This window comes from Myxocyprinus asiaticus, chromosome 45 (assembly GCF_019703515.2).
Source record: "Myxocyprinus asiaticus isolate MX2 ecotype Aquarium Trade chromosome 45, UBuf_Myxa_2, whole genome shotgun sequence".
NCBI lineage: Eukaryota > Metazoa > Chordata > Actinopteri > Cypriniformes > Catostomidae > Myxocyprinus > Myxocyprinus asiaticus.
In genome coordinates, this window is record NC_059388.1 from 6193864 (window position 1) to 6212460 (window position 18597).

Sequence of the window (18597 nt, forward strand, 5' to 3'; positions counted from 1 at the left end):
AATTTGAGTTGAATTACTGAAATAAATGAACTTTTCTACGACATTCTAATTTATTGAGATGCACCTGTATATATATATATATATATATATATATATATATATATATATATATATATAAACAGGTAAGAAAGGTAACTTTGGAAAAGTTGGTCTTCATAAGAGTTTTAAGAGGTGCTTGATGAATCTCACAGAGCCTGTCAAGAAATTATACTAATTAGGAAAAGACTGTTTACATCTTTAAGATTTTTTTGCATTGTGACATTTTTGTCATGTCAATTAAGCATTGTTCTTTGCCAAAGTTTCATTACTGTGGTGTGAAAAAGGATAAATTATTTAAATTGTAAAGTACTGATAACTAAATCATAAGTAGTATTTGTTGTATTGCCTTAACATAAATGCTGATATAAATAAAAAAAATCGTGTGGTTGCCAGGTCCTGCTAGGAGTCCAAACCAAGTTTCCAACATATTCTGGTACCTAGATATGGCTTGGGAGTAGTATAGTAACGTTCATTCTATGAGACTTGGGGTGTGTCTAATTTCGAAGGCTGTAGGCAGCGGTATACCTGGCTTTCCATGCCAGGCTTTTCAGTAAAACAGCATACTAGACTAAGTTCTTAGAAATTACAAAAATGTAATAAATCAATATCACACAATCAAAATTGTGAATATAAGCATGGCTCTGATTCGGACGTAGCTACGAGGCCGGTATGTCATTCATACCAGTAGCACAACTGCGAGTATGATGTTGCTTTTACACAACAACAAACAAGAAATAACATTGAATAGCTTACGTTTTATAGATAATTTCTTCTCCAGCGAAAGAAGTTCCAAAATAAGAAGTCAATTAGCATCAAGCACAACTCTGATTGTTTTGAACTAGTGGTGTCACATTTGTAATGAGTGTGTGTTTTTAAACTTCTTTCAAGTGAATCGTTCCCATTCACTTCCATAGTTTCGGTCGTGAACGACTCGCTGTTGTTTGACGAATCAGTCGAGTCGGTGGGTGCGTCTCGTTTTTTAAATTGCTCTTCTTTGTTTCCTCGCTTCTCCGTCCTCGAGCCTGTGACTCAGAAACTGATCAAACTCTGCCATCTTTAAGAAAGTATCAGTTCTCTAACTGCACCACGAGGAGGACGGAGGAAGCTTTGCCGACGACACTTTAGCGAGGAAGCACAGAAGCATCCTATGCAGAAGACTTTTATGTCGAAGTACATGAAACGCGCTTAAATTCTCATCCCCTTTTACATCTTTCACCTTACAAGTTTCACCTTTACAGTTTAAATAAACTATAACTGTCACATGCTTCAACAGTCTACGAGGGTGGAACTAGGAAACGAGGAAGGAAGGAAGGAAAGGAAATGAGAAGCACCAAATAACTCAATGGCTCACTAATAACAGACACTCATTTGTCATTGTAAATGTCTGCATTAATGGTCACTGAACGAATCGGTGAATGAAATCAAAATTAACGATAAATGAATCAAAAGGCACAAACACGGAGAAGCGAAGTGACTGAGTGCTCCAAGTGCGGTTGAGTTCATGTAATGAAAGAACAGATACACCCACCCTCCTGAAAAAAAAAAAAAATCCTCCTTTGTGCTGTTATACATTTACTTTGTAATTAAATTTAAGTGCACTCTGTCAGTATTTATTAAACAGTATTTTGTAATAATTTTTACATCATGTAAAAATAAATAAATACATAAATTCGTATGGCATTCAAATCTGATAGACAAGAATAGTGGTCATAGTTACAGTTGTTCCTCGTTAGATGGAGCCAAAGCTTCAAAATGTCATTTGACGTTAAATAACTTTGATTAACTTTGTTAATATTATGAGGCATTCTCGATTTTAGGACCAATCTTGGTGAATGATAAACCAAAATCTTCAAAACAACATAGATGAAGATACTAATGTAAGGAAACATGTCTATCCATTTTGTGGGCATGTTTAGGTCTGAGAAAATGAAACTGAAAGCATATAGGGAATCTCATTTATGAACATGGCTTCGAATTTTGACGAGGATTCGGGTGAGTTCTTTCTTCAAATATCAAAAGAATAAATAGCATAAAACATGCAATGTTCCCTGTCTTAGGTCAGTTAGGATCACTGCTTTATTTTAAGAATGTGAAATGTCAGAATAATAGTAGAGATAATGATTTATTTCAGCTTTTATTTCTTTCATCACATTCCCAGTGGGTCAGAAGTTTACATACACTTTGTTAATATTTGGTAACATTGCCTTTAAATTGTTTAACTTGGGTCAAACGTTTTGGGTAGAAGCTAATTGGCTAATTGTCTAAAGGCTTGACATCATTTTCTGGAATTTCCAAGCTGCTTAAAGGCACAGTTAACTTAGTGTATGTAAACTTCTGACCCACTGGAATTGTGATATAGTCAATTGAATGTGAAACAATCTGTCTGTAAACAATTGATGGAAACAATACTTGTCATGCACAAAGTAGATGTCCTAAACGACTTGCCAAAACTATCATATTTTTTTGCTAAAAAAAAATTATTTAATACAAATAATATTAAATCTGTGGAGTTTTAATTACTTCAACCTAAGTGTATGTAAATTTCTGATTTCAACTGTATATGTATTTTTTTCAAATGTATGGGCTGTTTAATGGCTTTTCAACACAATTTAAGTTAAACAATTATAGAACAAACTTGTACAATTAATGATAGCCTATTTTGTGTGTGTGCGTGCATGCGTGTTTATAGAAATGTTGTATAAAAGCAATATCATATTCACACCCAGGGGGCACCGTTAGGATTTTTGGGCCCCCTGACAACTTTGCATTTTGGGCCCCTATCTTATCATAACCCTTACAACATTTTTTTTTTTTCTTTAAACATTATCAGTATTAATAAATGTGAACATAAGCATGTTTGCATATTCAATAAGAGACACTAAAAATAAACTTGAGTTTGAAAAGTTCATTAAATTAGTCGTCATTTTTATTATTATTATAGCACTTTTCACAACACACATCGTTTCAAAGCAGCTTTACAGAAAATCATGCATTAACAAAAAAAAATATCTATAAAATCTTAGAGTGATCATTGTGTAGTTTGATTAAATTTGATTGTAAATTGTGTATAAAAATTTAATAATTAAATAATTGTATTTAGAACCCCTGTGAGCAAGCTAAAGGTGACTGTGGCAAGGAACACTAAAATCCATACGATGTTGGTTAATGGAGAAAAATAACCTTGGGAGAAACCAGGCTCAATGTGGGGGCCAGTTCCCCTCTGGCTAAACATCATGAATATAATGCCAATATTAGTTATTTGTGTGCAGTGCAAGTCATGGTTTCAAATGAGTAAACTAAGTAAATGTTAAGGGCCAATGTTTAAACAAATATTTTTTTATGAACTGTAAGATTAATGACTAAAGTCTTTGAAGTTCATCCTGGATTAACTGCAGAAGTTCACATAGATGCATTGTCCTTTGTTAGTTGGCTGATGAAGGCTTTTTTTGGCAGTTAGAATTAATAGAATTAATGCATTTAATACAAATAACTATACAATACATTAATATATATATATACTGTATTTCCTATGGTATTTAATGCATTTAACACTGGTATTATTTTTTTAATACATTGATTGATTTTAGAGTCATTTAGAAATATAGCATCATACTGCAATACAGAGTAGGCTACATAAGGTTATAGTTTTACAAGTTTATAACAGTTGTTTAAAAAAAAAAAAAAAAAGTATCCTAGTCTATTGTACTTGTGTGGGTAGTGTTGTTGAGACATTTCACATTTTACCACCAAACATGGAATTTGCCCATATTTCATATTACACTCTCATGCAAAAGTCCTTAATTTTATGTCTGTAGTCTTCAGTATTCAGCATTAAATAAAAGATATATGAACTATTTAAAAAGTTTATTTACTTATAAAAAAAACATGAGTTTATATGCCATGAAGAAATAAGTAGTTTTATAAAGAATAAGCCTCTAGATTTCATCTCCACACATATGTATTTAAGAGGGTTGAGGTTTCATATGAATTCTAGGGTTGCTATCTCTAATCTGAAGGCAAATTGAGTACACAATATTCTTCCTCATTAGAATAGAACAGATTTTATACAGGTAAAAATAAAAACTGTTAGCTTGGCTCATACTTCAGAAAGGTCCAAGCTTTAAAGCCCTTGATTTTACTTTTTTTATTTGTAAGATTCACCACAGGTTTGAGCATGGATGGCTCATCATTACTGAATAGGTCAATGTAGGTTTCCATAAAACAAAGAATTTTGTTTTTTTTTTGAAGAAAAAACAGTAGCCCAAACATTTAAAATCCTTATTAGAATGACCTTTGTTATAAAACTAAGTAGTCTTCTCCTTCCCCTCTTATAGTTTTAACATGAAAAAAATTCTGTCTAGTCATACGTTTCTACAGTTGGTTTTGCTACAGTAATGGCACACAATACATTTTCTCGTCTTTTCCTCGTCAGCGCTGTTTATAATGTCGGGTCTGTCTGGTCTTATGAGATATTTAACATTCTCCATAGTGCTTCAAAGTAGAAAGTTATCAATTTTATTCAGGTTTTGTGGTCAATGCCACGCTGTTTAGCGCAATCCAGTCAAGCCTGGTTTATGACACGTCCAGCGCGAGTCATGCTGCAGGCTGTACAGATGGGAAGCGCATTTTGGGATAAACCACTGAACGTCTTAAGGTGCATCCCAGTCATCCCACACACTAGATCGTCTTTTATTAAGAAAGAACAGTTTTCATTTTAGCTAACCAGTGCAAAGTGGCCATTTATAACAAAATCACACAGAAAAAGTCTTCGGGGTCCTGCTGGGCGCTTTGTCTGTCCAGGGCCCTTAGCGTCATCCTAATCTTTCCCGACGTTACGGCACCCTTGATCACACTGGTGTGCTTTTATACAGAATATAACCAGAGCTAGAGAAAACAAGCATTTATGAAGTTTGACTTTTGACACACACACACAAAACATATATATGTTCGGGGATATGCCCCTTGTGACAACTTCCTTATTTGACAAATAGTCCCGGTCTCCTCTACAGTACAATCTCTATAGTAGAACATTTATTATTACAAAATATCTAAATTCAATTTTCTCTAAGTTATATTTTGATTAAAATTGTTGTATATTAATTATTCTTTTTAGTTGAGAGCAGACATCAAAAGTCAGACTCTGAGGATAGCTCTTCGGGTTTCAGTGAGAGTGACTCTGAAACAGCCTCAGAGTCTGGCTCCAGCTCTGGAAATGAAGCAGTCAGACATACCACTGCCAAGGTAAATCCCCAATTAGATAGAATAAGAAAGACAAAAAGAAAGTTGCATATTGCATGATAATGTAGACAAAGCTTCTCAAACAAATGCACTTTTATAAAAAAAAATAAATAAAAAAATTTAAATAAACCACATTACTTCTTGAGCGTGAATGCAGTTGTCTAAAAGGAAGAATTGTTAACCTCAAAAATGAAAATTCTATGTTCTCACCCTGAAATCCCAAATGTGTTTAACTCTTTCTTCCGCAGAAAATTTAAAGAGAAGTTTAGAAGATTGTGTTGCATGAACTAACCTTTAATAATACATTTGTTATGTGTTCAGATATGTAAGAGTTATAATCATGGTCGCTGCCATTATGGAGACAAGTGTTGGAACCTGCACATATGCTTACACTATGCGAAAGGCAACTGTCATTATGGTGCCGGGTGTCGTCTCAACCACATCACGAGTTCATCTTCATCACCTAGACAAAGTGAACTTCCAGGAAGGAAAAATCATGGAAGACGGCGGAGAAGGAGCCGGAGTCCCTCACCTGTTGGTATGTGTGTTTTGATGTCTGGAATGGATAAATAATTGTTCAATTAAATAAATAGTGTGCAATGCTAGCCTTTTTTTTTTCTTTTTTTTTTCTTCTTCAATACTAATAGAAAATGATGGAGACAATGAAAGGCCCTACAGGTGGCAGCTGGATATTGGAAGAGGCTGGGAGGACGTTGCCCATGATTACATACTAGAAGCCCAATATTCACGCCCTAACACCAAAGGAATCAAGATCTATAACACTAGTGCTGGGTGAGTGCAGGAGATCAGAAGATTTAAGTTTGTTTTGATCAAGTGCTTTAATCAGGAGTCTAAATAGCAAAGTTGCTGGAACCCTATTGTATTTGGGTTTTCTTCATTTCCAAAGGGTTAGTTCACCCAAAAATGACAATTCTGTCATTATTCATTTACGTTCTTGTTGTTGGGCATCAGACTGTATTGTTAATCACAGAGAGCCCAAACTTGGTAAGTTGGTACAGGACCACATTTTTGCAAACATTTTTAGTCTTCTGGATTCTTCATGTGGTTTCTATATGTCTATAACATTGTAACAAATTTCGTAATGGGGTTGCAAGGAGGAAGCGGGAGAAGGCAAATCCAACTCAAACGGTATTTACTTATATTATCTAAACACCCTCAGGACAGAAAAGTATTTTGATTCATCAGAATATTCTTTAGATACAAGCCAAAAAATATTTGAGAACGGCTAATATTGACTTTTTTTGATCTTTTGAACACAAGGTCCAAACTTAAAACTTGCTACCGTTCCACACCTGAACCAAATTTTGTTCCATTCTGCCCACAAGGGGCGCTGCAACTCAAAACCATTTTATATGGCATCCATATGTCCAAGGATGTTGAAATTTGGCATGCTTTTTCTTTTATATTAGTGCTAATATGCGAAAAATAGCAATCAAACAAAATTAACAACAAAAATGGCCTCCAACAGCCAGTCAAATTTCAGCAGCCATTAATTTCAATTGAGAATGGATGATCATTCTATTTCTTAATCATCAAATCGTTTGGCAGATATAAATCAATAAATGTTTCTGATGTGGTGCGTTATGATTAACTAACCTGTATCTTTTGAGCGCAAAATCCAAAGTCCACAAAATCTGGTACACGTGGATCACTGGACAAATAGCACACCAAATTTTGTTCTATTCCGAACATAGGGGACACTGCAACTAAAAACCATCATAAACTGCAACCGTTTGTTTGTGAATGTTGAAATTTCACATCCTTTTTGTTTGGTACAAGTGCTAATAGTAAAATAGCAATCAGATAAATGATCAAAAGTCAAATATCAACAGCCATTAATTTCAATTGAAAATTAATTTATATTTAAATGAATTCATCCCGTTTCCCATTTATCAAATCGTTGGTCAGATATAAATCAGTGAATTTTTTGGGCATGGATTTTAATGCCTAACAGGCCTGTATCTTGTGAAAGCAAAATCTAAAGTTCACAAAAAAGGTTCACATGGACAGCGGGACAATCTGAGGATGCATATCAAATTTCACAATTTTTCGATACCAGGTGGTGCTATTATGAAAAAGTCCTCAAAACTCTGAAACCATTTGATCAACAATGTTTAAATTTGCCACAGCTGGAAACAACTTTATCTAGATCATCCATAGAATTATTTGCAATAAGATTCAATAAAATATAGCAAAATATAGCTTGTGTCTATATTTAGACATTATGTTTGAATTATTGTTTTAAATAATTACTTGAGATAATTCCCTCTGCCTCTGTGATTTATTCTCCATGTCATTCCCTATAGGGCTATTTCAATTGATTTTACTAAGATGAGAGTTCTTAAGAAAACGAATATTAGAGTCCGCCGTAAAGGTTCAGAACAGACAGAGTGGCTCTGGTGGTACCAAGGTGACCAAGGCTGGTATCGTTATGGAGAGAAGGTAAGTGATATGACTTGTGCACTATATTCTAAGTCATCTGAAGCTTTTTGATCACTTTGTGTGATGAATATCATGAAATGTTGTTATTCGCTCTCAAAAAAAGTCACAAATCAAATATGGCAACTACGTCAATAACATCAAACCTCATTGGTTCTTGCAACATGATGTCTGTTTACGAGATGCAATGAGTACCAATAAGGTTGTGTTATCGACGTAGCCGTCATATTTGATATATAATTAATGCACAATATGTATTGCATCTGTGGGTCTAGGGTTCTAAGGGCAAAGCCAGTCCACTTCAGAGCTCAAAACTAGAGCAGGAGTACCAAAAGAATCGCAAAGGTTCTGTTCAGTTCAGCGTTGACTCCACCAACTATGAAGTTAACTTCAGAGGTTTGTTTTTATTTGCAACTACGCACATGACTAAAAGTAAGCATTCATTCCTTAAACACAATTGGCCAGATTCATGAATGTGCGCTTTTTTGTGTGTTTTCAGGAATGTCACAGAAAAATTTATCTACAGGCCATAGCAGACGGGTTAGACGACGCCCTAAATATGAACCTCAAAGTGGAGTGTGAGTACAAAAACCAATTTGGGCAAAAAGTTCACTAAACAGATCAATATTTTGGGCCATATTTAGTACCTTTAGCTCATTAAAGTCAACATGAAATTAAAATGTACCCTATGTACTTTCTTTTTTGTAATTAAATTTTTTTATTGATTCATATATACACCACAAAGAAAAACCCAGCACATATACAACGAATCAACATTTCACATACAAACCCCACTAATATCAGTTCCCATTCACCATCCCCACCCTGACCCCAAACAAACACCCCTGTTGTCCCACATAATAACACAATAACACAACCAAAAAAAATCAATATATACTGTATATATAATAAACATACATAATTAAACTAAACTACACTCTCCACATCCCTTCCGCGAGAGTCCCCCCCAAAAAACTAAATAATTGCCCCATTTCTTTAACAAATATGTCCCAAAACCCCAGCCTTCTACTTACCACTTCCTCTAAAGCAGCCACCCTCCCCATTTCCACACTCCTCTCCGAAAAAAGGGCACTCCATCCGACTTCCATCCCCTTAAAATTATTTGCCTGCCAATCATGAGACTGGTCAGAACCCAATTTTTAATGTGATTATTCCCCAAATTTATGACCGCCCATCACCCAAAGTACAGAGTCTGGGACAAAGTAAAATTTGAGTGCTCAAAACGTCACACATACAACTCTGAACTTTCAACCAAAGTTCTTGAATCTTAGCACACCCCCAAAAACATGGATTGCGTCTCCATTTTCTGATTGGCATCGCCAACAGGTGGGTGTGTCTTTAAGACCAAGCCTATATAATCTAGAGGGGGTCCAATAGAATCTGTGTAAAAGATTCTTAAACTGCATAAGGCAAACCCTTGCATCTCTAGATGCAGACTTGACATTTTTTAGAATCCTAGCCCACACTTCCTCCTCCAATACCAAGTTTAAATCTTACTCCCATAATCTCTTGATAGAAGTTAAAGCTCCATCCCCCAGCATCTTAATTAACAGGGAGTAATACACTGATGCCTCATGACCTTTTCCAAAAGCAGTAATCACCTCTCCCTGAGTATCTGCAGCTTTAGGGGGGTGTGAGCTACTCCCAAAAATATTACAGAGCAGGTGGCGCAGCTGTAAATACTTTTAGAACTGAGATCTGGGAATCTCAATGTGTTGAACCAAATTTTCAAAAGATCTAAACACTCCACTCTCATATAGGTCACCGAGTGTAGTAACCCCCCTCACAATCCACTCTGACCAGCAGAAAGGGGACCTTTCAATACATAATTTAGGATTCAGCCATATGCTCGAGGCAACATTTAAATAAATGTCTGAATTAAACACTCTGGACACTTTTGTCCATACCGCGTGCAAATGTGAGATAACGGGGTGTGACTTATCTACTATGGTTAGTTTAATAGAAAGGCTTTGTAACGGCAAAATACAGGCAAGAACTTCCTGTTCAATACAAAACCAGGGAGGGGCTCTCTCAGGTGGAAGCGACCAATGAGCCAAATGTCTGAGACCAAATGCATAATAATAAAACAAAATCTTGGGTAGGCCTAGCCCACCTTTGTCAATCGGCCGATGTACAGTAACTTATTAAAACGTAATCTGGGACATTTACCATTCCAAATGAACGACTTTGCTATACTATCAAATTGCTTGAAATAAGAGAGGGGGACATCTACAGGGAGAGATTGTAACAAGTAGTTAAATTTTGGAATACAATTCATTTTAATAACATTAACCTTCCCAATCATAAATAAATGTAATGAAGCCCACCTGCCCACATTGTTCGAAAACCTTTTAATTAAGTGGTCAAAATTAACTCTAACTAAATCAGACTAAATCAGACAAATTTGCTGGGAATAAAATGCCCAAATACTTAATGCCCTGTTTTGGCCACTGGAAGGCGCCCGGCTGGAAAGCCGTTACTGGGTAGTACACTTTCAGAGCCAAAGCTTCGGATTTAGACCAATTGACCAATTGAGAACTTAGAAAAGGAATTCATAATTCTGTGGAGGCAAGGCATAGATCTAGTAGGGTCGGAGACAAATAACAAAATATCATCTGGGTAAAGCAAAAGCTTATGTGCCATACCTTCCACCACCACCCCTGGAAAATCATTTGCCCTTCTTATTGCGGCTGCTAATGGTTCCAGGGCAAGACAGAACAATAATGGGGAAAGAGGGCAACCCTGCCAGGTGCTCTTATCCAGAGTAAAATAATCCGAAATTAATCCATTAGTTTGTACCTGTAGCAGTGATGGAGGTCATGAGAGCAGGATCTAAGAGCAGCTATTTTAATAAGAATAAAACTAAATACAAAACAGGATGAACACAGAAACAGGGCAAGACAGGAAACCAGGAAGCAAAAACAAACGGAAACAAACAGGACTGAAACCGGAGCATGAACTGGGGAGAAACATTAACAACCGACAAAGGTGAACAGAAAACAGGGCATTATATACATGAGGGATAATTAGGTAAATGACACACAGGTGAAAACAATAGGGAACTGCTGGTAGCGATCAGGGCAGGGAAAAAAAATCTATTCTAGAATAAATCTTATTCTACATCCTGTGAAGCGTCAGTGTTGCTCTAGGGGACTTATACAATTTTGCTTCACTATGATCAAGAACTGAGTCCATCAAAAGATTAAAGTCTCCTTTAAAGCTAGCGGCTTGCAACATCCCTTCAAGATCTATAAAAAAGCCCTGATCATCAGTGTTAGGTGCGTAAATATTAGCCAAAATCAACCTTTGCCCCTGAATTTCTGCTAAACATATAATAATGACTCTTCCTAATTTATCTTTAACCTGTTTGAGACATTTGAATTGTAGATGTTTATTTATCAGTTTAATGACTCCCCTGCTCTTACATGTCCACCCCATATCTTCCCAAATTTTTCAGCTTCCTGCAGGGAAAGATGCGTTTCTTGAAGAAACACTATATCATATTTCTTACGTTTAAGAAAAGAAATAACCTTCCTTCTTTTTATGGGGTGCCCCAACCCATTCACATACCATGTGGAGAGAGATAATCCACTCATATTAACATTTGACATTTTGACATGTTAGAAATAATAGATTGTGTCAAAAATAAAAATCATAAAGACCACATTCCCCATTAGTGCAACAATCAAACCCCGAACCTCCCCCCGAACCAAACAAACAGAAAAAAGAAAAATGTGGGCATTAACCCTGCGCACGACAGCACCAACCGGCGTCCATCCTTCTAAACTCAAACAGTCCATGTACGCCTATGAGAGTCCCCGCAACAACTTTGCTGTCGGATTGCTCAAGTCCCCTGCTTCTATAAAAATTTTGTGAGACAGAATTACATAACAGAAAATAATCTATAAAACAAACTCCAGCCAATAGGCAAAATAAACACAAAGAATGTGTAGATTTATCCCCAAAACTGTATCAAACTGTATAAAAAAATAATAAAAAAAAATCTGTTTAGTTTCCTCGGACAGTCAAATGAATGTTCAGCGAGCCGACTGTTCATGAGTGCAGCAGATGACCTAATCCTTCCATTGTCCTGCAAGAAATACTCCACAAAACAAACTCCAGCCAATAGGAGGCATAAGCACAAAGAACGAGCAGATTCATCCACAACCGAGTGTTATTCCACAAAACAAACTCCAGCCGCTAGGCAGAACCAGCACAAAAAGAAACAAAATGGTGACCATCTTCCTCAGACAGTCAAGAGTATATTCGGCGAGTCAAGTTCACTCAGGGGCCACATGAGAAACACCAAATGGCTTACTCACCCCATTGTCTTTATGAAAGACAATGCTTGCTGTGGGCATGTAAATATTCTGCGGCCATCCTTGGTATCTATTCTCAATTTGGCTGGAAACATCAGTGCAAAAGCGATCCTCCGTCGATGTAAGGGTTTCTTGAAAGAGTGTTACTACACAAAATAAACTCCAGCCACTAGGCAGAACCAATACAAAAAGAAACAAAATGGTGCCCAGCTTCCTCAGACAGTCAAGTGTATATTTAGCGAGTCAAGTTCACTTGGGGGCCACATGAGAAACATCAAATGGCTTACTCCAATGTTTTTATGAAGGACATCATTTGCTGTGGACATGTAAATACTTTGCGGCCATCCTTGGTATCTATTCTCAGTTTGGCTGGAAACATCAGTGCAAAAGCGATCCTCCATCGATGCAAGAGTTTCTTGCATTCCTTGAATCAATCATGTTTCTCTCTTGTCGAATTCGCAAAGTCTGGGAACAAGAAAATGTTGTGGTTCTTCCAATAAAGCTTTCCTTTACTCCTCGCCTCGCACAACACGAGATCTTTATCGGATGATCTCAGAAATTTGGCCGGAATTGATCGGGGCCTCCCTCAGCGGATCTGCGAGCCGGGGCTCTGTGAGCTCGCTCGATTTCCAGTTTATGGCCTGTTATGTCGAGCAGACTAGGGAAGAGCTTGTCTAGGAATTTCACCATATCTCTGCCTTCCTCATGCTCAGGAATTCCAACAATTCGGACATTGTTTCGTCGATTACAATTCTCCAAGTCCTCCAGTTTTTACCAAACGCGTTCCAAATCCACCTTGGTCGCTAGCTGATTAGCAGCTAATTCCCTCTCCGATGACTCAAGATAATCAGTCCGTCTCTCGACGTCCAACAATCTTGTAATCAATTTAGTGAATTTCGTTTCCATGGAAGTAATCGATCGACATATTACAGCAAGATCCTCCAAATCTGCAACGACTTTCGTCAGCACTGCCGACACATTCATAATTTCACGCCAGATTTCTTTCAGTTCACCATCCGAATTGAGTCCGGGGCTTTTGGTCTGTCGCTCCGGGGAATCAGCCCGAGCACATAAGTGTCTTTTAATATTTCCAGAGCATGAGGATTTTGAATTTTTTGACATATTGTCTTCCTAGAACAGTTAAGTATCAGGGTGTATCAAATCTCACCGGTTTATGACACAATTAGTAATAAAATAAGCAAAGTGCGCAGAGCTCGCCGTTCACACGTCCGCTCCTCACATGGCGTCATGTGACTCCCCCTATGTACTTTCTTAATACATGTTCCTGGTCTTATTTTGCACAATTCATCAGTGCATGTTATTTCAGTGAAAAATATTTGTCTTCGTGATCTTTCATCAAAATGTAATAACTTGCTCTGCCTTTGAAACGATTCTGTTTCATTCTGAAATATATTACATGACATTATGTGAGTAAAATGGGTTTCGAATGCCGGTTAATGTTGATTTTAACAATACTCACAATTCTTTACTCTAAAAAACTAAATGTACATTGATGTCACAATCAGCATACATTGAAATACAATCACTTAAAATTCATTTATATTTTAGTGTTAAAGTCATATGCTGAATTGACACTACTCATCAATATTATGTTTAATACTAATATAATGTTTTCACTAAACATTTATAGTGAATTATCTTTGAAGTTTAAGAACTTGATGACTCCTCCAAATAAGGCCCCCATTTGGCAGTTTGAAGGGAAAAGTGGTGGAAACTGGCACACCTTCAAAAACTCGGTAAAGCTCTTTCTTAACACATCTATAATGCTTTTCTGTACATGTTAATGGTGACCTTGAATGTCAATATTAACCTTATATTGCAGCATATTCTGTCCAAGAACTGCCCACTTAAACGGGAAAGCAAAAAGTCACTGCTCCATTTGTTTTTTTAAGTGCCATTTAGGGGTGGGTTTATCTGAGGTTGATTATACAACATTAATAGACCGGCTTGGGATAATGGCTCAACAGTACCTACGAAAGAAATTGTGTAGGAAACAGAAAAATTGCAGAAAAGTCCTGTTCATGGATATTTATTTTAATTGCTACTAAGTGCATCAAGCAAATTAAGAATAATAAAAAAAAAAATTGCCCATACTCTCAAAATTTGCATAAAGCTAGCCAATCGGATTTGAGCTTACTTGATCAAGAAAGGGCCTGGGTAGCTCAGCGAGTAAAGATGCTGACTACCACCCCTGGAGTCGCGAGTTTGAATCCAGGGCATGCTGAGTGAATCCAGCCAGGTCTCCTAAGCAATCAAATTGGCCCAGCTGCTAGGGAGGGTAGAGTCACATGGGGTAACATCCTCGTGGTCGACGTTCTCGCTCTCGGTGGGGCTCATGGTGAGTTGTGCGTGGATGCCGCGGAGAATAGTGTGAAGCCTCCACATGCACTATTTCTCCACAGTAATGCACTTAGCAAGCCACGTGATAAGATGCGTGGATTGACAGTCTCAGACACAGGGGCAACTGAGATTCGTCCTCCACCACCCAGATTGAGGCGAGTCACTACTTAGAGCGCATTGGGAATTGGGCATTCCAAATTAGGGAGAAAAGGGGGAGAAAATCAAAAAAAGAAAAGAAAGTGTTTTCCATTTTTATGTGCAATATGCTTAAGATGGTCAGTGAACTGTGGTCTGTGGAGTAGGTGGTCTGTGGGTGTGAAGCTGAGACTAATATTGACTTAACCAACATAATTAGTCATTGACTAAACTGTGTATTTAAGTCTATAGGGAGATTAAATTACAATTGTTCATCTTGTTGTTTTCTCAATAGGGTGGATGTTCAGTTTCTAGTGCTGACATTGAGAGATGCTACAAACAGCAACAAAAAACCATGACCTTCAGTGTAAATGGTGACACTTACATACTGGATTTTTCAAGTATGTCAACAAAAACAATCAAATTTAATAATTATGCGCAAGTCTGAAAATGTCTCTTTTTGTCTGGTAATCAGAGCATTCGGGGTTCAATCCCTGCATTGTTATACATTCATCTTTTTTGTAATAAACTAAGTTAAATAGCAACTCTGTCATTGGATGTATAACAGCAGCTGTATCTCATTTGTTTCCATTTTAATGAATTATTTCACTGACAAACATTTGTAACTTTAGTCTAATATGAAGACATTCTGAAAACGCTTTACAAATTTGTGCATGAAACACTGTATGGATGTATATTAATGTCCAATGTCTTTGAAACAAAAAAGCACATTGAATTGCATTAATTGAAAAATAAACTAGAGCTGTAAGAATTAACACGTTAATGCATGTGATTAATTAAAAGTTTAACGCATTATTTATTTTTTAATCGCGATTAACGCATTTACCATTAATACAGCATAATCACTGGTGTGAAGGGCAAAACCTTTGTAATGTGTCTGCCCGGAGTCATTACTTTGACGCACATGCCACAAACAGACACACACAACAGTGCTGGAGCCCTTCCAACAGCCTACAAGTTAAGCATTATTTGGCACAGTGCGGCGGTCCCATAGACTTTCTTTGAGCAGTACTGTCGTAACACACTAGTTGACCGTTATGCTCTCTCCTATGATAGAGGTTGTTATCTCAGTAAATAAATGAATCTCTGACAGTGCTTCCTTGTCAGTGATATAGTGATGGAGAAAATGGCTGCTACTGGCAGTGACAATGATGAAGACGATGAAGTGACGAACCCAAGTGCAGTTTATGTCCAAACGTGAAAACCAGTAAACCTAACTATAAATGTGAACAAAACATTGACTTGACTTGACTTGACTTGACTTGACTATCCATAGTCTGACACCACCTGACACCAGACAATGGCAAACATGAGGGCTTAAATATAAGGACATGGGTAACAGGTAAACAAGACAACCAATCACAAGACTAAACTATAAACAAGATAACAAGACTAAATGAACTTTAACCAATGAAAAGACAAGACTAATAACAAAGTAATCAAACAATGAACCAATGAAAACAAGACACATGAACAGGAGAAACACATGACAAGATCACATGAGGGAACAGGAAATCACATGACATGGCAGGAACAGGAACTAAACTTGAAAATAAAAGACATGAAAACAAGAACAAAACACATAAACATGACATCTTAACACTATTTGATGTACAAAACAAGCCCAGATGGGACTTGTGATAGAAATCAAGTATTTTTCAGCCTATGTAAGGCACATTTTAATTTCCACAGAAGCACACCAAATCTTAACTATCACCAAAACGCAGAATGAGACCTTTTTGACTGCAAGCTCTTTTCATGGTGAACTCAAAAGCGACTCTTGACGCTGGCGCTGATGCTCTGACGCAACGATTGCTGTAGCAAAGCGGATAGCTACAGTCTACTGGCAGATTAATATTGTGGAGGATGAGAGTTTAAGAGATTTAATGCCCATTGCAATGAATATGCAACTTATGTGGGGACTATTTTTTCAGTTAGTCAAACTCCCCATGTTACTTGAATTGGTGCTATTTTAGTTCATTTAAATCTGCAATTAATCACAATTAACTACAACAACAAAAAATGATGTAATTAATCGCGATTAAAAAAATTAATCGACTGACAGCACTAAAATAAACGCATTGCATTAACAATGCTTACATTTTTTTAGGATGCAATTTCATATGGTTGTTATATGGTTTTTATTAGTGCAATTATGCATGCTTTTTTCAAAGACATTTGTCATTAATATACTTCCATACACTTGGGCGTGTTTAAAACATTCAGTCAGAAAATGAATTCTGGATCACTGTTGAAAAGTTGGGTAAAGAAAAACAATCATGTTATGTCAAGGCGATAATTCAAAAAGTTCATATCAAACAGGAGTCCCCAAGTTCAACTTTTTATTATTTGTATTTTATTTTTTGGCAAATTTTTCAATTTGTTTGGGACTCCACCACCCGCCTCCTTTCAATTTGAACACGGCTGCTAATAAAAAATAATAATAATAATAATAATTAAAAAATACAAGATCATAACTTTTTGGGTATATTAACATGAATCTTTTAAAACAAACTTTAAAATACATTATTGTCCAGTTTAGGTGAAACAAAATCGAGTCATACATTTTGAAATGAGATGTTTATTTTGCTTTTTTCTAGGGATGAATCAAGTCAACCAGAGGACAAATGCCAAACGCAAGATCCAGCGTGTATAAGGTCTTTCTGGAGATTTTGGCTGATGCTTAGGATCCAAACAGGAAATATGAGTACAATTTGTGGTGGACAGCATTATATGTTATTTACTTATTCATCTTAAGTATAAGTGATTTTAATGTTTTTATTCTGTTTCAGATTACATTAGTGTCTTGTTTTGAGAACTGTCTTTAGAATCATTATTCAATTATATTAAACATAATTTTTTTTTTAAAATATGGTGGAGACTGAGGCTAGTTCTCGCACTTTTTACTCCAGTGAATAATTCTCATGGTAGGTTTGTGTTTAACAGTCAGATTCTGCATAGACATAACTTAAAGTCTTGGTTACAAAAAAGGCTATTACCACCGTTCAATAACAGTTCATTAAACACACATGTTGGACTTTTTGACAACATGCTCCACTAGCAGGGCATGCTAGTTTGTTTTTATTGTGTTCACTTGTTTACCCAATAGCTATAGCAAAAATATGATATTGGAATTTTCGTTTGGATGATGGATTTCACAAAAATTATCCTAATTTGAGAGTATTTTAAACTATGTGTTGGAAACCAACATACAAAAACTCTGCCAGAGAAAAAACACTTTTGTGTAACTGGGCTTTTGTGACGACTTCCCTGTGTTTCACTCCTAAATTTAAATCCTTAACCTGAACATAAACATGCAATGTGCCTGAAGCAATCTTGCAATGATTTTGCTTTCTGTGTTTGTTGATTTTTCTTTGTAATCCTATAAAAAGACTTTTTTTTTTTTATGTTTATTAATGAACGTGCCAAGACAATTGTGCAATGCAGATTATACTGTTCGATAAGTTGCAATCATATTATCTATGTATCGTATATATTTGGTGAGGTAACTGTTGAGAACCAGTGTTTACACTGTTTGTATATTCATTTTTCTTGAAATTTTCCAGTTTTATTTTTTATGTAAATGAAAGTGTTTTGTTTTTTATTATTATTATTATTATTATCAACATGCTCACAAACTTGCTGAAATGATCTGTTAAAAATTCAGTCAGGGATACACAATGATACTATGTTGAGCAATACACAATATAATATACAACACCATGTAATATAGCCTACAATACAGGACAATCTTATTTTGAATTACATTACAGCATTACAATATACAAACTTTGGACACTGTAGCAATGAATTAATTAGTTGAAATAGCTTATTTCGACTGGGTTTACAGATTACAAACTGAACTGTTTTTAATGGTGTATATATGCTACGCAAGGATTTTGTAGTTCATGGGTGCCTTTCTTAATGCATGTTGCTTGATTTAAAAATAAATAAAATGATACATTTTAGATGAAATCTTGTTTAACTAACATGCACACACAAT

The 18597-nt window shown here is 36.2% G+C and overlaps 1 protein-coding gene across 1 annotated transcript; it reads left to right on the top strand.

Moving 5' to 3' along the window:
* Positions 1–1794: 1794 nt before the first annotated feature.
* LOC127435305 (protein mono-ADP-ribosyltransferase PARP12-like) lies at positions 1795–18557 on the top strand. The gene is made up of 10 exons (XM_051688674.1): positions 1795–2031; positions 5153–5280; positions 5599–5815; positions 5925–6069; positions 7605–7740; positions 8013–8133; positions 8237–8315; positions 13729–13834; positions 14869–14974; positions 17195–18557. Exons 1-10 carry the CDS (start codon positions 1998–2000, stop codon positions 17248–17250), a joined length of 1128 nt encoding a protein of 375 aa, XP_051544634.1. The 5' UTR covers positions 1795–1997; the 3' UTR covers positions 17251–18557.
* The last annotated feature ends 40 nt before the right edge of the window (positions 18558–18597 follow it).

Excerpts from the sequence above, each read along its gene's own strand:
- LOC127435305 (XM_051688674.1), top strand. The coding sequence starts at position 1,998 with ATGAACATGGCTTCGAATTTTGACGAGGATTCGG. Across the intron at positions 2,032-5,152 it reads GAATTTTGACGAGGATTCGG|TTGAGAGCAGACATCAAAAG; the intron begins GTGAGTTCTTTC and ends TATTCTTTTTAG. Across the intron at positions 5,281-5,598 it reads TCAGACATACCACTGCCAAG|ATATGTAAGAGTTATAATCA; the intron begins GTAAATCCCCAA and ends TTATGTGTTCAG.